The 24978-nt window shown below is 42.3% G+C and overlaps 3 protein-coding genes and 1 non-coding gene across 6 annotated transcripts; 1 reads left to right on the top strand and 3 right to left on the bottom strand.

The window, feature by feature from the left end:
- The first annotated feature begins 769 nt into the window (after positions 1-769).
- LOC134183496 (ribonuclease H1-like) lies at positions 770-9546 on the top strand. 3 transcript variants are annotated; one of them, XM_062651051.1, is made up of 7 exons: positions 770-866; positions 5184-5516; positions 5732-5786; positions 5851-5935; positions 6004-6128; positions 7703-7820; positions 9423-9546. In XM_062651051.1, exons 1-6 carry the CDS (start codon positions 796-798, stop codon positions 7784-7786), a joined length of 753 nt encoding a protein of 250 aa, XP_062507035.1. In that variant the 5' UTR covers positions 770-795; the 3' UTR covers positions 7787-7820; positions 9423-9546. The 3 variants fall into 3 exon arrangements, with proteins under 3 accessions (XP_062507035.1, XP_062507036.1, XP_062507034.1); XM_062651052.1 differs by lacking the exon at positions 9423-9546 and having other exon boundaries at positions 5184-5274; positions 5341-5516; positions 7703-8228; XM_062651050.1 differs by lacking the exon at positions 9423-9546 and having other exon boundaries at positions 7703-8228.
- Positions 6545-7693, bottom strand: LOC134183497 (uncharacterized). The gene has a single exon (XM_062651053.1). The coding sequence runs from the start codon at positions 7351-7353 to the stop codon at positions 6778-6780; it is 576 nt and encodes a 191-aa protein (XP_062507037.1). The 5' UTR covers positions 7354-7693; the 3' UTR covers positions 6545-6777.
- Positions 8660-8739, bottom strand: LOC134183859 (small nucleolar RNA SNORD36). Its single transcript, XR_009970606.1, has one exon. It is a non-coding gene; the product is annotated as a small nucleolar RNA SNORD36 (small nucleolar RNA).
- A 10405-nt stretch (positions 9547-19951) lies between the features above and the next one.
- LOC134183761 (uncharacterized) lies at positions 19952-20925 on the bottom strand. The gene has a single exon (XM_062651350.1). It carries the CDS (start codon positions 20844-20846, stop codon positions 20403-20405), a length of 444 nt encoding a protein of 147 aa, XP_062507334.1. The 5' UTR covers positions 20847-20925; the 3' UTR covers positions 19952-20402.
- Positions 20926-24978: the final 4053 nt, after the last annotated feature.

Below are 24978 nucleotides of genomic sequence, written 5' to 3'. Positions count from 1 at the left end.
TATTGTAGATGACAATGAGATCTCTATAGAAACGCGGACAACTACTGGTACTGTATGTCTTAATGGCACGCACTTCAAAATTGCAAGTGCATGAATCCCATACTAGACATTATATTCATTTACCTCAATACAAAAAATTGATCGATACGGCCAATCTCACATACTTATACTAGACTTTTTAAAATTTATAAGGATTTGGATGGTTTTGCAGCTAAATTTAGCACATGTGTTATATGAACTACTGTAAATCAACAAATTTTCGTTAAATTATAAGCTATTTATTTAATTTCGTAAATTTAGTAAATTGCAAAGAATTTACGGTAACCCAAATATCCATGCACATTTTGTAGCTCAAATGTCCATGCGGATGCACATGCAACGTACGTTGTCTGAGTACACTCGTTCATCGTTTGGCCATGCATGGCTATGGGTTGGATTTCTAGGCTCAATTGATCAGGGTACCGCTGGCGCATGGGGTGTCCAGTCAATGAATTGGCATTTGTAAGCTTATTAGCTAAGTAAGTTAATTAGTAAGAAATCAGAGACATACACTTGTATTGATCGAGATTCGAGAACGAAGCTAAGTCGGTACTAATTTTTTTAGAAACCGGGTGTAAATTGAGTCACCGCACCTACATTTATTTCTTGCAAAATAGAGTTTATGGCAGTTTACGAACATTTATAGTTTGATTTACAGTATCAACCGGAGTATAACTATAGGTACATATAATTAATTAATTAACTAATTAAACATATACATTTGCGCGAGATGTCGGGTGTTCGAGGTCATTTCTCATGCTGATAGCAAGAACGATGTCTTTCTATGCCGTCAGAAGAGGAAGGATTCCGGGCATTTATAGAACGTGGTGTGTGAATTTTGCTAGCTCACTTGTTTGTCTTTGTAAATTGTCAGGGTTTAGTTAGACGGACGTGTACATGTAATTATAACTATAGAGATCTCTAGCCTTTATACTGTATAAGATGAAATATTGGCGGAGAATTTAGTTTGGTGGATTGGCGGATTTTTCAGCGACCGCTAATATAAAATTCACCATTTAAATTTGTTCTCCGGGATATGTTGACGTCATCAGGCACGTGGTCAGGTAATCCTTGCTTGCCGTCTGTTGTGCCGTAGTTGGAGACTATGCAGTAAGTTAGGGATATGTGAGCGACGTGAACACAGCTGTCAAACACATCAAGACCACATTATGGTAAAACTTAGATCTATCAGTTACCAAACAACGATGTCCAGCCGCCAAAGTATAATCCGCCAATATCCTGTTTCCTCAATTTCTTAGCAAACCTCCAAAATAAATTCCCGCCAATGTTTCATTATATGCTATTCTAGTCATCATATAAATAATTTAGAGAAGTAGTATATAATACATAGAGATGCATGGGTATACGTAGGGCGTATTCGTTTGGGACCTTTCTAGAAACAGATAGAGTGAAAAGGCCCGCTGGCGTGTTCGATTGGGCACCTTTCTTTTTCTGGATAGCATGAACAGTTTCCCAAGCCTTTCCGGAAAAGGATAGACTGGAAAGGTATGTACGCTGTTTGATTGGTAACTTTTCTGTTTCCGAAAAAAGATAGAGCGGATAGACTTTCTGACCTATCCTACCATCAATACAGATAGAAAGGATAGAAAACGCACCTATAGACATATAAAACTTGTGTCCATAGCTTCAACCTTCCAAATCAACGCATTCGCTTAGCCTAGCATTTCCAGACCACTATTTGCGCATATTCTGGATTGCCCGCGCCAAAATTTCAAAGAATGGCAGCTGATTTCTCATGCTCTGCAGAACAAACTCCCGAAGAGTTAGTAGACATTCTCACAGGTGGAAACGTGGATGCTATGACAAAGACCACACACACATGGGGTGATTCTGATACAAAGGCACTGATTGTCCTATACGCCGAATTTGCCGAAAAATTCAGAAATCCTTCTTTTAAAAAGAAGAAAATATGGGAGACAGTTGCAGCTAGAATGCACGAGATGTCATTTCCAGTTACTGCTCTTCAATGTGAGGGACGGTGGAAATATCTCACAAAACCTACCGGGAAGTAGAAGACCACAACTACCAAACTGGCAAGTCCATACGTTTGTCATCAGTTGATGTTTGTAGAATTGTGGCTTCTATAGGGAGAGATTGAAAGGAATGGAGGTATACCAGACAAATGGCTGAAATTTACGGTCATAGGCCAAGTGTCCGACCAGTGGCTACTATGAGTAGTTCAGGAGATGGAGACCACGCCAGATCACCTTCTCCATTGGAAATTTCTGATACAGAAGGCACAGCTCTGATGGAAGATTGCACTGAAGATTGTGCACCAACTCCATCAAAGAAGGCAAGGCGATCAGCGCAAAGTGGTAGAGAGACCTCAAAGGAAAGTTTTATGAAGATGATGATGAGTTGTAGAGAGGAACGTGAGAGGCAACACCAAGAGAAAATGAAGCTGCTGGCAAAGATGCATGAGGACAAGATGGCTCTAGTTTCCGGCTTGCTTGATGCAATAAAAGATAGTAATACCAGTACGCCGTAGTATCTAGTTCCAGATATCATAGTTTGTACTATAACTTACAGTATGTGTACTTTAATTGCTTACAGTATCTGTGTAAGGGATACATATTTAGTACATTAAACTCGTGCATGAGAGTTAATGTACTGCTTGATTTGATCACGTTTGCCTACAGCTCCGAAGTCCGCACCACATAGTCTTAGATATTCAATTTCTAAGTCATTTACCTCTGTGTCTGCACTATCATCATCACCAAGAAATTCTGAGATATCCTCGTCATGAGACAAACAGATATTGTGCAAAACACAAGAGGCAATAATCATCGTCGGAATCTCTTTAACCCTTGTGACGTCGATGAATTTCATCCTCCTCCATCTTCCTTTTAGCAACGAAAACGCTCTTCGATTACCGTTCTAGTTGCGGAGTGACAGTAATTGTAATTTCTATCTTCCTGTTGCATGTGGCCGTAGTCTTTGTATGGTGTCAAAAGCCACGTGTTGAGAGGGTATGCTGCGTAACCTAGTATGTGGGTTCCTTGCATGGGAAACATGTCTCCTGGATTGGATTGTATCCGAACAAATAGATTGGAATTCCTCAAAACTCGTGCATCATGCACACTTCCCGGCCAGCCACAATAGCAATCCAGGAAGAACATATCATGATCACAAACAGCTTGCAGTATGAGAGACGGAAATTTCTTTCTATTTATATAGCTATCTCTATCCTGACTGGGTGGTTTAATGGGTATGTGGCTACCGTCTATAGCTCCCAAAACATCTGGAAATCCTTTTATGTTCTCGAATCCTCTTGGTATTCTATCAACTTGGGATCCATGAGGCCATTGGATTGCAGTGTGTCGCAGATAAAATGATACACATCTACAAATTTTCCGTACGACACCATGCACTGTTGACTCAGCAACACCAAACCGATCCGAAAGCTGACGAACGTTTCCTGAGTTCCAAGGTACCATAACGTTATCAGTAATTGATTTACTACTGGTATTGCAACTCTTCCTCCACGACTTCTATCTAAAGATAGCTCTTTCCAAGTGCTAGCCTTGTGCACCAACACGTCAAACGTCGATCTACTTAGACGGAAATGCCTCCGAAAATCCTGATCATAATACAGTGGAACTACTTTCTCGACATAACCTAGAATGCGAGGCTTGCTGTCTTCCCTGGTCCACAAAAGGGAGCCAAGTTCCATCAAATCATCCAGGAAATCTTCTTCATCGTCAAATTCTTCGGTATCAGCAAAAATCCATTCAAGAACGGAGATTACAACCGAAGTATACAACGCTGCCATTTAGTAGAAGAGTTAGCTGTACCGGCGTCATGACTGGATAGGCAAATGAACAGCCTACCGGCATGATAATGCATGTAATGTACAATAAATTAGTCTTACGTTACTTCACTGTCGTTGCTTGTGTTCGCTAGTCAATAATTTTACAATTTTTATTTAGAAAGATGCTACGCATGCGCATATAGCTCTGTTACCACCTCATCTGTCTCGTTTCGGAAAGGTTCTGTTCGATTGGTAAAACGTGCCCTGTCTCTTTCCATCTAACCTTTTCCAGAAAAAGATAGTCCCAAACAAATACGCCCTTAGAGGTGATATCGATAACCGTGATAAGTAGTTGTCTTTCTTTTTTCTTTGTATATATATCTGTACACACGAACCTCAAATTTCTCCTCTCCACGACCACGTTTTATTATAAGACCTACTTCAAAAAATCGTTTCCTTGTTCGACTACAGATCAGTATAAAAATGATTTGTGCAAGTGACCAAACGGCAAAGAAAAAGCCTCATAAAGTTCCGTCGCCCCATCCTTTTGTATGGTAGCTAGGGATTGTGTGTACAGTACTTGATAACCAAGAAACACCTTTATTAGCTGAATGCCACCTGTAGTCAACTATTCACACGTCTTGTACTACAATCAATCCTTTCCTACACTGTGTTGCATCTAACACTGATTATAATAAATGTTATCAATTTCTATGTCAGCGTTTCAGTAGATAGTCAGAAAACTCTGTTGGACGTGTTACTTACCAAGGTGAGGTGCCTGGATACTGTACAACTAGTCTTTTAGAAATTAATTGTCTATTTCTATCTTAGACCTGTTTGAATATAACCGATCAAGCTATTCATTACAATTAACTACTACTTAATTAAATAGTTATAGACGTTGCATAGTATCATTAATATGCTGGTTTCTAGAGTGCAGTAATGTGGCTGCACGGGCTAGCTGGTAGTTTTATATATACTGTACACTCTCTTACTATGTATGCACACTCCAGCATGTACGTCTGCTATAACATGAAAGAGATCTTACTATAAAATTGTCTGAGTATATAAGTATACGTCGCGTGCCTGCATATAATACATGTAGATATTGTTTGCTATATATGGCACTGTTTACACTGTATAAAGTCTAGATTGTCTTTCGTGACTTCTATCTATTTGTTATGTTAGTAATCATTAAATCAGTCAGCAAAAAATTAAGGCACAAGAGTCTGAAGGTGCTCTGCGAGTACCCACTTTGCCTTGTTTATTTTTGTTTGTTTGTGTGTGTGTGTTTACATTCGTTCAGGTTTGTTTACATGCAACTTGTATGTTATATGCTGCTGCTTTGTAATTACTGTTGATTGCTCTTTAGGGCAGAGTGCAATACTCAAGTGTTAAGATACTCTGGCGCATCATTTAAGAAGTTTAGGACATTGAATGACGCCAATGCTTTTATTGATGAAGTAGATCCCAAGACTAAATTATCTGGAAGGAAACGAGAGCTTTCTTTTGATGATTCTGGTTGTCAGAATTCAGATTGCAAGAAACTGAGGCAGTTGGAGGATTTCGTTATTTGTGAAATGAAAGATGTGAAAGAAGTGAAGGATGACTGTGTGGTAGTGTATACAGATGGCAGCTGCGAGAACAATGGAAAGTGCACAGCTAGAGCAGGCATTGGAGTATTTTGGGGTCCAGCTCATCCTTTGTATGTTTATTGTTTGTTATTATGCTAATGTAGTCTATTATTTGAATTATGGTGTGGTATTAATACTACATAGCTGTGTCTTAATTACAACTTGTTGTCACATTGTTTAGCAATGTGACTTAGATATTGCCTATTAGATAGTAATGTGATGTAGATATAGCAATATTGCATTTAGAGTTTGATGGTGGATTTGGCCTTGCAATATTTTTATACAGAAATGCAAGTGAGCGTTTGGTTGGGAAGCAGACTAATCAGAGAGCTGAGATTGTGGTAGAATATGTAAACATCAAGTGCTTTGTTAATTTATGGTAAACTAACATTACGCTGCTTTTAGGCTTGCTGTCGAGCACTTGAAATTGCCAAGGAGCAGAATATTGCTCATCTTGAGATTAGAACAGACAGCCAATTTGTTATTAATGGTTTGTAACAGGCATGTGGGCATGCTGTTATATGCTGTTGACACAGTTCCAAATTTTATGACGTTTAGCTATAACAATGTGGATAGAGAGATGGAAGGAGAATGGTTGGAAAACACAAGTTGGAGGAGATGTCAAGAATATGGATGACTTTAAACGACTTGAGAAGTTAACCAATACTGTTAAAGTAAAATGGGTGAGAATTAAAGATTAAGTTTAAGGAATGTAAGCTACCAAGTTCAATGTCACTATCTGCATGCTTGAGAATTAGTGTTAAACTGTAAATGACTGTAGCATATGGTTCTTATTTTATGTCTGACTGGTGTACATGATTGAGTTATTGAGGGATCTCCTTCCACCCAGTCTTCTGAAGTGTTAATAGGTTGGATTGTGTTTAGAACATAATGTAGCTGCTTGCATAGATATCCATGGCAGACATCAGGCAAAGGGTAGTTGGCTGCTTATCATTAAAAGATTTGATCAAGAATTTTATAAGTAGATTAGGAACCAACAACGATTTGTGAACACAAGGCCTGATCACTGATTGAAATGTTTACTTATTGGCATGTCACATGAAAGGATACTCGTGCAACCACGTGAAGTCCAGGAAAGATGGTTATTTGAGCAGTTGTCCAGAAGCAAGAGCCTGGGACTTAATTAATTAAGTAAGCAGGGTTTATAACCTTGTCATTTGGGCAAAGTCCCCCTATGTTAAAAATGTTAGTCAGAGCAATCAAAGTCAAAAAATGCATTCATTTCAAAAACATTATCATCACAACAAAATCTAGCTACAATACAAAGTTCTAGGCTGTAGTAGCCCTGTCAGTCAGATCAAATTAATTTTTTCAAAACCCCAAAATGCGAAGTTGGCATGATAGCTGCCTTAGTTGACTTTTACCCGACAATGCTGATAATCTTGTCACTATTATGTCAGAGTTCTCCTTCTGCAGACATACTGCCAACTGGATTGCCCAGGTTCTCTTGAATTGGTCACAAGGCATATTTAGCACAGGTGGTGCCAACAAAGACAACTCCTTCAATGTCTCCTCAGCTCGTTTCCCCCATTTTCCAAAAACTTCAATGGCCGAAGGAGGTGTCCAAAGATTGTTTGCCTTCAATAAATACTTTTCATCCTTCTCTTTCTCCTTTGCAGATGCAGCAAATCCAGCTTTCTCCCTGCTGCCTGTTAGATTTGTCTTGGACCAGGGATGGGTAATTGTAATGTCCAGTAGCCTTTTGCTGTCACGGTAGTTGTATACTGCTATGTCAGGGCGTTGTTTTCCTTCAAACTGTGACGTAAGTTCTTTCCTGCAACGATAATTAACAGACTGTAACATATCATAAAAGCTATCAAGCAGCAGAAAATGATCATGACGTCTAATGGGTCCACCCCCAAATTTGCAGATGGTAACCATTGTCATCAACAACTTTCTTACATTGATTGATGCATTTTTTGATATTACTCAGCTGGGGGAGGGACACTCCAAGATGCATAAATACCGCAATACAAAATTCATTCATTCATATATGTTCAAGCTGTTCAGCTTTCTTTTGATGTATATGTTCAGTTTACTATACTATTGTTATCATGTAATTGGCTGAATCCAGGTCGGCAAAACGTTAGGCAGTCTTTATTAATATCTGAATGTTTTGAGTGGTCAGCATAGAGCAGATACAAATTATACATAATGGACACTAAAAATACTGTGCTATTCATTGTGGCTGCATATTTTCCTGAGCAACAAGTACATAGTATGTCTTTGTACTTAGACTCATGTTAATGGTCATTGCGGTGTATTTGGAAATGAAGAAGCTGATAAGCTGGCAAGGAATGGTGGAGCAAGATCTTACTGAGTGTTATAAGCTCAGAATTTGGTTTGGGAATATGGTAATGGTACATAGTTAACGTTTACGTATCCAAATAGATAGACAGAGATGTGCATGCTATACTGGAATTGAAGCGTGTTGTTACGAGCACTTTGCTATTGGTGCATTTGCATATTGTGTCCATTGGTTTAGATTGAATTCAAATGATACACAGGCCGTGAATGAAACAACGAAAAACAAATTCTGTGTAGTAATTAGTAATCATAATCATCACTGATTACCATTAGCTTGCTCTTGTGGCTTATGGGGGTTGAACTGCAAGAAGAACTGCTTTCTCTGCTGTAAGAATGTTGTTGACTGTCATCCAGTTGAGGGATGTATTTGTCCTAGTGGCTGAAGAGGCGACCATCGTGAAGTCTGTATTAGTCTTTGTTGACCTGTTGTAGTACTTGTTCAGTCATGTACTTCATCTGTTGAATGGCATGCAAACAAACAGAGATGAGTAGGCAGAACAATCATGTTGAGTAACACAGAGCACAGATACCCATACAATAGATACCCATACAATCATAATTATTACTTACAGTTTATCTGGAAAAGATGTTGGTAAGACACTCAAGCCTAAGAAGAAAACAAGCAATCAAAAAACATATAATTACAAAACATAGTCAACAAAAGCAGAAACACCACTCAGAGACTTAAACAAGTAATGGCTCATACTCCTAACTATTGAAATCACCATACTTTATCATCAATGTAATCTCAAACAAGACTCAACACCATTGATCTAACCTCACCTCTTGATACCTTAATGAAGTGAAATAGTCCACAACCTAACACAGAGACAAAGTCAACAAAACGTACCTCATACAACATAAATACAAAAATGAATGCTATAAAGCTACTCAGACTTAAAAAGCTCGTTTACTGTCATCAAATGGAAATACAGTCAGGTGAAGAAATTCAACACATCACAGCAGCTTCAAAATATCGCTGATCTATCCAATACAGACATTACTGGCCTTACCACAACGTTCATGTGTTCAACAAGACTTTCACAACTTGCAAGACCTGAAAGCATAACATTAATTGTTGTCATTTATGATAATTTCTTAGTAAACGTAACAGTGTTGCATATGCAGACTGAGCCATTGTCAGATTATGTTACTGACATCACATTATCAGGTGAACGAAAGTCTTCTAATCATCACAGGCACACAGTCAGACCAAGAAGATGTATTTATCAAATAAACATCAGGATTATTAATCACTTCAAATTAATAATAATTTGAATAGTAATTACTAAAAGTGACTGCTCATTCAGATTGTAACAAATTTTTCAGCCAGGATAGGTAACTGTTGATAGACATTTAGCAAAGTTGTAACAGACAATATCAGTAAAGAGAAGGAAGATATGGCACAATGTCAATATATATGTTATGTGCAAAGCATATATAGACAAACTGTGGATTTCTACTTTTTTTTGGGATAATTTGAGGGTTAGAGTTAAGGCTAGAGTCAGGGTCAGGGTTACGGTTAAGGTTGGCGGGCAGTACATTTATATGTGGTATCTGTTTAATGTTAACACATTCTTCTACTCATAATTTAATGTTAACACATTCTTCTACTCATAATTTAATATTAACACGTTTTCTGTCACTAGGTTTCACAGACTCACAGCATTAGTATGTTCAAAGTGACTACACATTATAACACACATCAGAACCATGATGTTGGCAGCTGCTGCGTTAATGCACAAGATGGACACGTGACAATATGGCAGCTGGCACATGTGCAAGTGTATAAGGGAGGGGCACGCGAGAGGTTTGCGAGTGATGAGGGCACTGACATGAAACTATACATGTAGTTTATATGGCCTTAGGGTTAGGTATGCATGGTTTGTATTGGCAAGCCATGGATTGTCCAAATCTGCGCTTGTGCACAATATATATATATATATATATATATATATATATATATATATATATATATATATATATATATATATATATATATATATATTATGCACAAACCGTGGATTTCTGGTTTTCCACATAATTTGAGAGTTAGGGTTAGGTTTAGGATTAGAGTTGCGGGTTATGTTATGATTAGGGTTAGGTATGTATGGTTTGTATTGGCAATTCATGGTTTGTACAGGCAATTCATGGATTCTACTGGGTACTCCTGGATTGTCCAAATATGCACTTTGCGCACAACATACATAAAATGCAAATTAGGCCATTATGAACAGCTGACACAATAAATGAAACCAGCCCATGTTTGTGGAAGCACCAATATCTGTATGAACCTTCCATGAGATTAATCTCTATTATTTTCACATAGGAATCAATCACAGCTGAATCCCTAACAGTTTAATACTCTAACCTAAACACAACAGTGCATCTCAACGAATGTAGTGCCAATCCCTTTACCTAAGCAGTTACACTACCACAGCACTCCATCATCTCCTCTGCATCAAATCCCACAACTAAGTCTGTGTTTCCTTTCGTTAGAATGTAAGAAAGCACAGCCTTCTAATGATTCAATAAAAGTTAATGCTATGCACAGCAGCATCTGCCTTTGCAATAGGATTCAAGGAGAGAAACTTAGCTGTTCTCTATTTTCAATATGACCCCTCAAAGTGATTATTCTATTGAATGAGAATCTGTATCACCATTACACCTGACTGGAAAAAAGCGACAATGGTACCGTATGTGCAGCAGATTGACTAACTGATTGCAGCAGTGATCTACAATAGATTACATACATCTTGGACTGTTTGTATTCACTATCTTTACTTGCTGTAACATGGATAACTACACCAGTGCTCTTGATCAGGCCCTGACTCTCTACAGTTGTTTTCCTCTTCTTACTTGTGAAACAAACTGGAACAGCCCAGGCATCTTTGACTGCTTACTTGAGGGTGCCAACACTTGATGGGTCGTGATGCCCGGCCAACACACTCATACACATGTACGTGTGAAAAGATGAAACTACCAGCCCACATAGCATACAGGCAATAGAGCTTCTAATTAAGGCTTGATCAGAGCAGTGTTCATTCCTTGTATAAGAGCTAGTCCAGTAGGATGTATTCACACACAAGATAAGTACTCATTGAAAGCCATCTCAAGCCTTTGAGACTAGGCACGACTTAGCTGTGGACAGGCAGCTGCTTGTGATACCTGTCCACTCCCAAATTACCATGCCTGGGACAGGCAAGCAAGCCAATGTTTCAAGTCCTAAATACACCTAGCTTCGTCCCAGACGCAGTGTAGATTGCAGCCCTGGATGTGCTGCCATCCACAATGCGTCTAGAAAAAGGCTAGAATACACCCTATGTAGAGTCTTACATCAATTATCGGACGCTCTCCAATATCGGACTATTGGTGTACAGAAACAAGATGAAGATTTCTTATATCTAAGGCATGAATGTAGAGAGTAGTCACATGGTAATACGACGTGCTAGATTGAGTTTGATCACTTAGCCTATTGCTGTTCACTGGGACAAAATAGAACTTCCGCTACTTTCTCCCTATCTTGGACATGCCCATCAAATATTGGACAGCCACCGGTTTTTGCTTGTGCCGCAGCTTTGCGATAATCGTTATCACAATGCGACTGGTGCCAATGTGTTGATAATGTAACTCTTGAAGTAAACAATCTCGAAAACAAGGTGGTATAATTACTCTCTTTCCCCACAACAAACGGTCCTGTGAAACCGACAGTTCATACTGCCTGTTGGCGTACGGTTTGAATTCCACTTCGATACAACCACGGGGCCATCCAGATCGTATCCAGTGCAAAACTTTTGACAGAATTGGATCTCGACAAGTAGCTATTGCCAGCTGCTTGTGTTGCGTCGCAAGCCAATCGCGTTTGGAGACTCGTGAAATACCAAACAACTGTATTTCTACTAGATCCTGCTCAAAACTAGAACACAACAATACGCATGTGCATAATCGTAATACCCCGTCTAATCCACTACGTTACACTCCCCCTATCTAATCTAATGTCCCTAGATTAACTAACTTCAGCTAACAACCTGATGACTCTTAATAGTATGTATAGTCGGCTAGCTTGGCCGACTTTACTACTCATCCCGACCCGGTTGTGATCCCGTCGGACAGACTGCCATGTTCCTGGTTAGCATTCCCGTTGGCTGTGGTATCTGTTTGTCGCATGACCTCAGCTATCGTTACTTCATCCTGTGAGTCATCTGGAGGGCGGCTGACTGAGTTCTCTGTAGGTGTAACATTGGCAGTTTCCTCATACTCAGCTTCGGCTTCAAATCTAGGGTCATGGCTGGAACGAGGTCCCGGAAGCAGCTGATCGGCATGCCGTCTCCAAACTGTCTCGTTTGCACAGACTCGGTATGACACCGGCCCTGTTTGTACGGCAATCTCTCTTTGTACCCATTTCCATCCTGGCCAATAATTCCGGACCAACACTTGCTGTCCCTCGTCAAAACACCGATAAGGTTTGTTTTTATCATCACTAAACGGCTTACGATTCAACGGCCTATGAACATCAGGTTTAAAGAGATCCAATTTTGTCCGAACGTTGTGCCCAAACATAAGCTGCAAGGAGCTTTGGTCCGTGGTGGCCCGTGGAGACAAGCAGTACACTAGTAAGAACTCGTCCAATTTGTGTTGCATTGGCTTGTTGCTTTTGTTTGCCTTCAGTGCCCTTTGAAACATTCTGCAAGACTGTTGGTTGCCGGGTGATACGGAGCTCCGGTGATGTGCCATGTGCGGTTGCCTTTCATAAAAGATCAAAATACTTCCGATGTAAACTGGGGCCCATTGTCGGTCACTGGTGGCTCCCGGATACCCATTCTAGACATGACCGTCTGCAGCTGTTTGACTTTCCTCCACTGTAGTATTTCCCATTGCTATGATTTCCGGCCATTTTGTGTGTGCATCAGCAATTACCGTGTACATCCTGCTGTCAATACAGCCAGCAAAGTCTACATGTAGGCGCTGCCAGGGCAGTGCAGGGTACTCCCATCTATGTAGGGGAGCATTCTCCGGGGCACAATTGGTTTCCTGGCAACTATGACATCTTTGCATCATTTCCTCAATGTTTTGATCCAACTTAGGCCACCAAACGTACGTACGTACAAGGCAACTCCTTCATTCTTGTCATTCCAATATGTCCCTCATGCAAAACGTCCAGGACTCGTGGCCATAATTTGGTAGATATGAGGACTCGAGTACCCACAGTAGTGTGCCATGGTAGGTGGTCAATTCATTTCTCTGCACGTAGAATAGACGATATTTGGGGGGTGGAGCTTCTAGAGCATGCGCAATCTCGAGGGTAACAAGCACCTTTCGCCGATCTCGCTGTACACAAAGTGCACGTTTCCGGGTCTGCTTCTGAACCGTAGATCATCTTGCCGTTGACTGCTTTGTAAGTAAGTTCACTACTTACCATTTTGGGCATCTTGTGAGAGACTGCCTGCGCAGAGACGCGTAGGAAGCCATTTCTTGAGTACGGCTTCTCAAGGGTAAGAAGACTGCTGTTCAAGCTGAAGTCACCTGATTCACACTCTGAACAGATACACGTGGAGTGGAAAGACAGAATACTCATTGCCTAGCAATGGAAGTTTATCAGGTGAAGATTTTGCGGTATGAGAAACCATTCGGGGTGCCGAATGTGACGCACTGGGTGGCTGAATAGGACTACTTGTTTCCCCATCTAGCGTTCTGGAACTGTGAAATTATGTATCTTGTCGAACTAGAGTCAGCAAAAATTCGTCTAGCCTATTCAACCCTTCATGGAAGGCGGTGAGCTCATGAGCTTATATCAGTCGACGTACCTTGGCCTGATTTTTTGTTTGCTATACAGAGTAATAGTCTTGGCTGCTGGTTCAATCCAACTCCACAATGTATCAAGCACATTTCTCGACACAAAACCTGTGTAAAACTTGATTTTATCATTTAGCAGTGTGTTGAGCGATTCCTTGCAACTCAGACTTTGCAGATGCAAGGTCTTACTCAAGAACTCTAATCTTGTTTTCAAGTTCCACTATTTCATTTGCTTGCTGTTCAATTATCCAACGTAAACCATCAGCTTCAGTCTCAGTGATATTTTCGACAATCAACATCTTCACTTCTATAGCTATGATCACTAGACTATATACACGTCTCAATCAACTGCACCTGCGGATGAGGTAGAACAGCCTCTGCTTTCTGATTTAGACATTATAGCTGTGGAATAGCTAGTGCGTGTGTGTTGTGTTACTTTAGACATAACTGTTGCTGGGACTTGTAGGCTGGCAGTGCTAGTAAACAGACTGTAGTGTACGTGTACTGTACTCTGATACGCATCAGTACCTATCAAGTGCAAGTAATCACAGTAACATCTTAGACTTGGCCAATCACATATATACAGAAGCAAGCTAGACTGCCAGGAAAAATGTGGAACGTCCTACATATCTGGTTACCCCAAATGGGTTCCCAGGTGGCATGATTTCACTCGCTAAAAACTAATCCATCACTAGATAATGAGTAGTCTGTGCTTCCACTCCATGTGTATCTGTTCAGAGTGAACTTACTTACAAAGCCTAGTCAACGGCAAGATGATCCACACTCCAGAAGCAGACCCGGAAACATGGACTTTGTGTACAGCGAGATCACCGAAAGGTGCGTGTTACCCTCGAGATTGCACATGCTCTAGAAGCTCTGCCCCCAAATATCGTCTATGCTTGTAGTCCATATGACTGTGGAGGCTTCTCCCAGCCTGTCTGCGTAGCTTCTATAACAGTGGACAGTATTGGATCTTGACGCAAAGTGCAACGTACTTCGGCATCTGTGGTTGGCAGACCTTTCACAATATCTGCATAGAGTGGTGTCTCCTCATCTGACTTCTGGGTACCAGTACCGGTAGACGAGATAAACCGTCGCAGTTACAGTCTGGTACCCCTGTGCTCAATCTTGTTGGTGAAAGTACCCAGGAACACACACGATCTCTGTAAATGTGCGGCAGCAGTAGATGGAACAGCTTTACCCGGTTCAATTATATACTGCAATGGCTTGTGATCAGTGATTAGCATAAAGGGTCATCCTTCCAGATAACTTTGGAATTTCCGTGTGCCCCAGCATATTCCCAAAGCCTCCTTCTCTATTTGCGTGTACTGTCGTTTGGTCTTCGTCAGCATCCTCGAGGCGTAGGCTATTGGCAGTTCCAATCCATCCATCATTCTATGAAACAGCACGGCTCCGAGTCCGTAGGACGAACTGTTACAGGCTAGGACAAGTTCCAAATCCGGGTTGTAGTGTCAGAACTCTGTCTTCCAACAGCAGGCTTTTCACAATTTTAAAACTTCAACTTTGTTCACTACCCCAGCGCCATTCCTAAGAATGAGTGAAGTTGAGTGATGGATGTTCTGAGGAGGTGGCATCTGAGTAATAGCTTGATTTGTTTTGAGTGATTGAGAGGCCCCGTGCTGAGATAATGTGTCCACAATATTTGACAGAGTTTTGCAAAAGCGACAATTGTCCTAATTAACCTTGAGACCATATTCTTGAAGGCATTGTAGTACCGAACCCAAGATTGTGAGGTGTTCTTCAGTGGTTTTGCCAGTAATGATAATGTCAGTTAGATAACATTGTACTCCCGCTGTGCCCTGTAGCATTTGGTTCATAGTTTGTTGCCAGATTGCTGGCGCAGAGGAAATGCCGTACGATAACCGCTGATATTGATAACGTCCTTTTGGCGGGTTGACAATCATATATTTCTGTGAGTCTTCTTCAAGCTCCATCTGCAGATAAGCTTGCTTGAGATCGAGGATGTTAGACTGTCTTCCCCAATCAAGCGTACAAATATGTCATCGATCCGTGGCAAATGGTAAGAGTCAATGTCTACCTGTGGATTCACTGTCACCTTGAAATCACCACAAATACAGATGGTAATGTCCCGCTTCATAGGGGTTACTATGGGAGTGGCTCACTCACTGTGTTGAATTCACTTTACCAGACTGTTCTGTTCGAGGGTATCTAGTTGGTGTTCCACCAGTGGCCTCCCTGCTAAGGGTACTGCTCTAGCCTTCCAGAACTGCGGTCTACTGTTCTCTTTTAAAACAATTCTAGCTTTGACTCCCTTGATCACACAGTCACGGTGAGAACACATCCGCATGTTTGTTTAGGATACTGTCCAGATTCCTCTTGGTTTCTAGATGTAGCAGTGGCCATCATAATTGTATTTCTTGAAGCCATTCATGTCCAAATAGAGGTGATCCTTTTCCCAGTAATAATACATAAAGTTGGAGGCATCTCCCCTGATCTTGATACTCCACCCTTACTTTACAAATACCAGTAGGTCGTACCGTCTCCCCTGAATACGTTCGCAATTCAAGGGTTGTTGGTTCCAGGTTCACTATCGGGCGGAGCTGTTTGTCAAATTCCTTTTGCTTATCACTGATACGCTGCCAAGTTCCATTTTCCAGGGCTTCTCTTCAATGGTGCCAACTACTGTAATGGCCTTGTTTCTGTTTAGTTGAAACAAGGTGCTGAGATTCTGGTTGTGATTATAGCTATTATCAAAGCTTTCATTGTCTATTTCCTGCTGCCTAGCCTCCATAACGTTCGCTGTGTGCGAATTCCGTTGGCTCTTGGATTTATCCTTTCTCAATAGTCTTTTGCCATCACCCGGCATTGTTCGTTTCTTGTCCGCCCTGATTACTGTGCGACATGCTTGTTGGATGCGGCCAAATTTCTTGCAAGCGTGACAGGTGGCCCCCTTGAAAGGGCATTTGTTTGCTGGATGATCCCCTGTGCATCACTAGCATCTGTGGGTCAGTCGGGAACTAACATAATGAACGGCTGTATGCTCAGCATCCGGGTGGTTGCCCACCACGCCCCTTGTAGAGTCTCAATATCTCTTGAAGCTTGTTCAATGGCAATGCACTTCTTAACAGCGGAGTCAAATGATCTCTGTTAGCTTTTCTGCCAGCAGTGATCGGAGCATTCCATCATTCCAAATACCAGCTATAAAGAGGTCACGCCGCCGTTCTTTCTGCATTTCATCTGTAAATTTGCAGTAGGAAGCTAGATGTTTAAATGCCTTGACATAGTCGGTTACTGATTCCTGGGGCTGGTGCACTCTATTGTAAATGCATACCTGCTGACAAGTGCCGATCTCTCCGGTTTGACATGAGCTTTCATCACTTGGACTATTCTCTCATATGTTTTCTTGATTATTTAAAATAACTCAGCCGAAACGTTTGCCATAAGGATAGTCTTCATCCGTTCTGCATTGCGAATACCGTTCCCCAAGAAAAAGAATTCTACCTGTTCTGTAAATTTTCCCAGTCACTGCCTTGGACGTACTGTGCCACCTTCCCGACGGGCATGACCGTTTCCGGTTCTTGACCCCTTTGGTCCCTTCCTTGCTCTGCCATTCGTACTGACTTAGGTACCACCGATGTGTACTACTGCTAGTGGTGAAGAGGGCTGATCTCCAGTTATAAGTCTGTCTGTCAAAAAATGCAGCATCTCACCTCTGAGACGACTCTAGCTGTCTTGTCTCTGTTGGACCTGCGTAGATCACGAAGTCCTCGTCGCCAGTGTTGCGTCGCAAGGCAATCGCGTTTGGACACTTGTGAAATACCAAACAACTGTATTTCTAGTAGATCCCACTCAACACTAGAACACAACAATACGCATGCGCATAATCATAATACCCGTCTTATCCACTACCTTACAGTTTGGCTGTGACTGGCAAGTCATGTACCTCATTAAGGTGGAAAGCTAGCTCAGCTTCCTCTTCAGTCGTTGGGCAAGGAAGTCTGGATAAGGCATCGGCAGAACCGTTCTCTTCAGAATATTTAAATTCCATGGTATATGAGTAAGAGGCCAAGGTTATTGCCCAATGTTGAAGCCGTGCCGCTGCCATGGTAGGTATGCCCTTCTTGGGACTGAGTATGGTCATCAACGGCTTCCGGTCTGTGACCAGGACAAATTGCCTGCCATAGATGTACTTATGAAATTTTTTACAGCAAATATTATTGCCAATGCTTCCCGTTCTAATTGGCAATAACTCTGTTCGGTTGATGTCATAGTGCGAGAGACGAATGGAACTGGACATTCATGTCCATTTGGCATGACTTGTGTCAAAGCAGCTCCAACACCATAAGAAGAAGCATCCGCTGCCACATGCAATGGTACACTTGGGTCATAATAGGCCAAGACAGGGGGCACTGGTGAGTTTGTCCTTGACTAATTGAAATTCTTGTTCACATGATTTGTCTAATTCCATTTTTGGCCTTTTCGCAATAACCTGTGAGTGGCTGCACAATAGACGACAAGTTTGGAATTAACGATTGTGGTAGTTCACCATTCCTAAGAATGATTGTAGCTGTGTTGTGTTTTCAGGACTAGGAAACTGACTAACTAACAACTTTAGCTAACTGAGAAACTGACCTTTGTCCTCACGTAGACGTACACCATGTTTTTCTAAACGTTTCAACACTGCCTCTTGGTTTTGGCTGGACCAGTGACTATGAGATCATCCATATATGCTCCAACTCCTGGTAGTCCTTGTACGATTTGGTCAATTGACTCTTGAAACTTTGCTGGCGAATGCTACGCCACATGGCATGCGTAGGTATCGGTAGAGCCCTTTGTGGGTGTTGATGGTTGTGTAATCTTTTGAGTCCTCAGTCAAAGGCATTTGTTGACATGCGTGTGATAAGTCCAGTATTGAAAACTCCTTGCCGCCTGACAATTGGTGAAAAAGATCGTCTGGTCGTGGCAATGAGTACTGGTTTACCTGCATGCTTTGGTTCAAAGTAACCTTGTAATTGCTGCATAACCGGATGGACCCATTTTTCTTCCTTGCACACACAAGGGGAGTTCCCCAATTACTCACAGCCACCTTCTCAATGACTCCTTCACGTTGTAGTCAATTAGTCGATTCAATTCCTCATCCACTGCCTCACGTAAAGCATACAGCACAGGTTTATGCTTGAAAAACTTTGGGACTGTCCCTGGTTTCATGATGATTGAGGCAGGAATATGCATGGTCCCCAACCCTGGGGCAAAAAGAGCTGACTGTTTATCAAAAATGCTTTCTAGGTTTCGATCCATGGAAGTACTCTGAACATAGTTGATATTATGCCAGTCTAATTTGATCTGTCCTAGCCAGTTGTGCCCAAGCAATGTCGGCCCTGATCCCTCCACTATCAACAAGGGTAGCAACTTTCTTTGCTGTTGATACTGTACTTCTACCCGCACACGCCCAAGCACAGCCACTGTTTCCCCTGTGTATGTACGCAGTTTGCAGTGGGCAGGGCTCTAATGTAGCCAGAACTCCAAGGTTGCTCCACTGTTGTATGAGCATAAGAGATTTGATGCCCCATGTATCAACTTCCATAGTCACTGGATTCCTTGACAGTTGTACTGTCACTTGAATGGGTGGAGTGGTCTGGTGATTTAGGGTAAGTACACTCCACTCTTGCTGCTCTTTGCCTGCATCTAACTGCTCACTGACATACTTGGTTTCTCCTGTAACTGCTGCTGGTTGTGACCGTTGACACTGATGAGATGTGGCCTTTCTTTCTGCATGCAGAGCACACAGTTTCCTTATGCCAACAAGCGGGTGCCAAATGATGGCGCTGTCTTTGCGCAGCTGAGGTATTGATCTAGTTTCTGTTCAGTGAACATTGTCTTCAACACTTACCAGTGAATTGGCCATGGGTTGCTGACTCATCATCTCACGTGAATCCTTTGCTGCAGCTTCCACGGCTGCTGTAATAGCAACAGCTTTCTTGTAATCGAGCGTCGCCTCCGACAGGAATCGCTTCTGAATGGCCGAGGAGCCTAACTGCAAACTAATTGGTTTCTGATAGCGTCATCCAGTTGTTCCCCAAAGTTGCAGTCTATAGACAATTTCCTTGGCTTGGCAACATATGATGTGATGGACTTACTCGCAGCTTGATTACGCTTGTAAAAACGAAAACGTTCCACTATCACTAGTGCTTTTGGCACCAAACGTCTAGAGAGTTGAAAACGATGTCATTGCAAGGTAATTCAGACGGCTTCTTTGGGGCGACCAGATTTCGAAATAAGCTGCATGTAGCACTGCCCATCAAAGATAGCAGAGTCGCAACACGGTGATCATTATCCACTTTGCTGGCTTTCATGAACTGCTCTGCCTGTTCAACAAAGGTCGACCAATCTTCGAACATGTAGTCGAATGCAGCAATCTGCCAATGTACGTACCATGCATCCTCCTTGCCAGATGTGGTAACATGGAAAGTGATTATAAGAGAAACAACAGTACAATCTATTATAATGGCCATCTAGGAGGTACGCACGCACAACACTACAACACAGGGTAAAGAGATGACATGTCTAAAATAGCAATTATGTTGGAATACTGCGCTGTATTTGTACTTATACGCACACACTGATTCTACAACACAGAAGACTGACGATCTATTGCTATAGACACACAGAACTATTGTTGAACGTGAAACACAGACTCTAATAATGCAATTGCCCTACAGCTATCTTATACATGTCATCGTAACTCTGCCTCTAACTAATTAGTACACACAATACACCACAGTCCTCCCTCCTTAGTCTTGTCGGTATCTAGCAGGAGGTCTCCTGTTGGATCTCGCCGCATATCTTCTTTCTGCTCAGGGTGATAACTGTGCTGTTGCTGTCGTTGGTATCTCCTGGCTTGATTCACCTGGTTCAGCTGTTGTGTTCTCTTCAACTGCTGCTTTATCTCGCTGTGTATTTTGATCCAGGGCCACTGAAATTGGTGTTTCTTCTGTCTCTGCCACTTGTGGCATACTCCTCTCATCTCTGGGTCTTAGTTGGTCCACATGTACATATCTATTACTTCCTCCAACATTGACCAAGTAGTCAGCGGGACCCAGTTTCTGAACTATGGTACCACCTAACCACTTCCCTCTACTGTCTTGTCTCGAGTTCCAGACACTTACAGTTGATTCTGGTTCGAGGTCTCTTGCTCGAAAGGCAGCATCTTCATATTGATCAGTCCGCAGATCTCGGATGTTGTTCCCTGTTTCAGGTCGTAAAAGAGTTAGTCTAGTCCTCAATTCTTGCTTCAACATCAGCTCCGCTGGGGCCTTCCCTGTTGTCGTGTTTGGTGTCGTTCGATACCTCAGTAAGAATGATGATACCTGATGACTGATGGATCTCCCGGTTGGCCAACTCTTCAAACATTTCTTGAGTTCTTGGACCAGTCTTTCAGCCCGTCCATTGGATGATGGATGCTATGGAGGTGTAAACTGATGTCGAATTCCATTGGCCTTCATGAACATCTGAAATTCATGTGACCTAAATTGGGGCCCGTTATCCCTCACCAACCTCCTGGGTAAGCGGTGATAACTGAAGGTCCGTCTCATTGCATTCATGGTCTGCTCTGTGGTGGCATGAGTGCCCAACTCGTGTACTTCTGGCCACTTTGAGAAAGTGTCAATCATCAGCAAGTACTGTCTTCCGGATAGTTCCGCAAAGTCAGCATGCACTCTCCTAAGGCATCGCTGGGAAGATCCATGGGTGAGATGGTAAGACTTGTGCTGGTCTTCCTTTTTGACTATGACATCTCTCACATCTCCTAGCCAAGTCTTCCAAATCTCCGTCAACATTGGGCCACCAGATGAAGCTCCTCGCTAAAGCCTTCATCCTGACTACTCCAAGATGTTCATCATGAATTTCTTCTGCCACCACCCTACGTTAATGCCTTTGGTATAATTACTCTGCTGCCCCAGAGTAGGCATCCATTATCGATTGACAACTCTGTGGATCGTCTGGCGTAAGGCTCTAAACATGGATTCCTTGAAGTTCTCTATCCACTTCTGGTATATTCATAGGCCTTTCTCAGTATCAGATCTCTCTCTGGGTTTCTCTGGCTATTTCGGTTGCCATCACTGGCACCTGATAGCAGTAGTCCACGTGGTAAATCTCCTCAATCACTTGCATAGGTATTGGCAATCTAGACAACAAATCTGCTTCCTTGTTGTCTACTCCTGACTTGAACTTCAGCTTGTAGATGTAGGCACTGAGAAGCAGTGCCCATTGTTGTAATCGGGCTGCTGCCAAAGTTGGGACACCTTCATATGGTCCCAAGATCTTCAGAAGGGGTCGATGGTCTGTAATCAACGTAAATTCTCTTCCCACTACGTACTTGTGAAACTGCTTCACTCCGTATACTAATGCTAATGCCACTTTTCCTAGTTGGGCGTACTTCTTCTCTGCTGTCGATAGTGTTCTGGATGCAAAGGTTATCGGTATCTCCTTGCCATCTGGCATTATGTGTGTCAGACAGGCACCTACCCCATAAGGTGATGCATCACAAGTTAGACTCACTGGCCTTTGCAGGTCGTAATGTGTAAGGAATTCTGATTCCAGAAGCTTCCGTCTCCCTTTTGGAATGCTTCTCTTTCCTTAGATCCACACTTCCACGGTCAATTCTTGCCTAATAACGCAAACAAGGGATGCAAGGTCGCTAAAACATTTGGCAAAAACCACCCATGGTAATTGAGTAAGCCCAGGAAAGCCTTAAGCTCTGTTCTGTTTGTTGGTTCTGGCGCATCTCTGATCACCTGGACCTTAGTCTCCGAGGGCGAGATGCCTTGCTCACTGATAATATGACCCAACTATTCCACTTAAGGCTGATTGATCTCGCATTTTTCCTGTTTCAGTCTCATACCAGCCTCATCCAGTTGTCTCAGCACTGTTAGCAACCTCTGCTCATGTTGTTCTTCATTTTCACCTACTACTAATATGTCATCCAAATAGCAGATGACACCAGGAATTCCTGACAAGAGGTTGTCCATGGTTCGCTGCCAAATTCCAGGTGCTGAACATATTCTAAAGGCATCCGATTAAATGTGAATAAACCCTTGTTGGTATTAATCGTCGAATAATGTTGGCTATCAGGGGCAACACACATCTGCTGGTATGCCTGTTTCAGATCCATGCACGAGAATCGTCTTCTCCAGCCAAGGTTGCCAACAGATCCTGGGGGTTCGGCATTGGATAACCTCTCATATCTAAATAGAGGTTTATTGTGACCTTGTAGTCACCACACAGTCTCCCTGTACTGTCCCCCTTTCGAATTACAACTACTGGAGTTGCCTAGTCACTCTTCCCTACTGGTCGTATCACTCCCTTGAGTTGCATGCGATCTAGTTCCTGATTGACCTTTTCTTGCAAAGCATACGACATTGGTCGAGGACTGTGGAATCTCGGTCTAGCCTCCGCTGTCAGTGCAATTCTTGTCTCATGCCCTTGTACAGTACCAACACCTGAACCAAATAACCTTGGAAACTTCTCCTTGGTGTCAAACCTTTGGCGTGCCTCGACATTAAACAGAGATCCCAATTGAGCTGGATCTTAGTTAACCAGTTCCTCTCCAGAATGGCTGGTTTGCCATGTACATCTACTACTATAACTTTAGCAGTAGCATGATGCTACCATATCTCACTGATACTATTGCCTCTCCTTCACCTTGAGGCTTCCACTGCTGTACGTCTTCAATGTCGCCATACTTGCATGTAGCTGGACATGGGACAGATACTGCTCATATACACTGATGAGTATTACCGTTACTGTGGCTCCTTTGTCCACCTCCATTGGTATCTGACTGCCAGCTGCTTCCAGTGTGATCTTGACTCTGCTCTTTCCAGATTGAGCAAACACTGCACTGACCGTATCTTCATCAATTTGATGAGTGAGTTGTGGCTTGCCTTTCGCTGTGGTGCCTTCTTGAGCTCATCTTGTTGAGATCGTTTGCGGCATACTCTACTGATGTGCCCTTGTCCCTTGCAGAAATGACACTTCTAACACTTGAATTTGCATGTACTAGGGTGATGTCCACGTCCACCACATCTATAGCATTCTCTGCTGTCTAATTGCCTTGCTTTGTAAGCGCCACCTGTTGTGTCACGTTGTACGCTAAACGCCGTCTTGACTTGCTTTGCAGGTGGTCGCCTTGTGGTATTTCCACGTACAGCATACGTTTCGTCTCTCGCAGTTTCAGTGACTTGTGTAATGTGGACTGCCTTCGTCAAAGTCAGCTCTGATTTCGCAAGGATCTTTCCCTGCACCGCCTCGTGATATAATCCACACACCAGTTGATCCTCGAGCGTTGTATCCAGGTAGTCTCCAAAATCGCAGTGCTTCGATAGCCTACGTATGTAGTCGCGATAGTCTCACCTCTCTGAAGACGCTGATAAAACGGAATCTCTCCACAATCACAACAATGCGTGGCTCAAAATGGCTGGTCTCACCAGATTCTTCAAGAGAGTGTATGTCGCAGCACCGACGCAAGTCAAGAAGACTGCTTTCTGCTTGTCTCCGTCCTCCAACTCATTCACAGCGCAGTACAGGAGAAAACACTCTTTGTAATCTTTTACGTTATCAATTCCTGCGCAATTGTGCTGCATTTGTACTTATACATACGCACTGATTCTACACCATGGAAGACTGACGATCTATTGCTATAGACACACAGAACTATCGCTGAACGCGGAGCACAGACTCTAACAATGCAACTGCCCTATGGCTATTTTATACATGTCATTGTAACTCCGCCTCTAACTAATTAGTACACACAATACACCACAAATACAAAACACATTAATTACAGAAAAAATCCGACAAAACCCTGACTGCCATGTCGACAAGGGTGACATCTAGATGTTGCCTTTGCTGATCAGTACGTTGGCAGCAACGTCACGAAATGAGTGTGAAACATACAACATGATTCCTAATCTCTTCTGCTCCCCCAGCATCATCTCACAGTCACTAATATTAATTCACTCAAAGACTGGTTCATTGCTGTTTTTCGTTTCTAAGTACTATTTCAGGTAATTAATTTATAAGTTAATTAAGCCTATAGCTATATAAAAGTTAATTATAATACCTAGCTACATAGATGCAGTGTTCATGCTTACCAAATGGTTGCTTTACTGATGCTTTTTGCAGCTTCAGAGACCCGCAACTTCATACCTACAGACAGACAATACAGAACTACTAGTCACACAAAAATTGCAGCCGAGAAATTAGAGTATAGGCATAGCCTCGAAATCAGATTTTGTAAATTCATCCAAGAATACCTCAGGAGAACGGAAATGCAGTCATCACTTTATTTACACACTACCGTGTACTCGTACATGTTAGATACAGTACGAGCACTCACCTTTGCTAAATTCATGCTACGTGCTTCGATAATTGCCG

The sequence above is a fragment of the Corticium candelabrum genome, chromosome 8 (assembly GCF_963422355.1).
Source record: "Corticium candelabrum chromosome 8, ooCorCand1.1, whole genome shotgun sequence".
NCBI lineage: Eukaryota > Metazoa > Porifera > Homoscleromorpha > Homosclerophorida > Plakinidae > Corticium > Corticium candelabrum.
The sequence above is the reverse complement of the archived record's forward strand: the minus strand, read 5'-3'. Positions and strand labels throughout refer to the sequence as shown.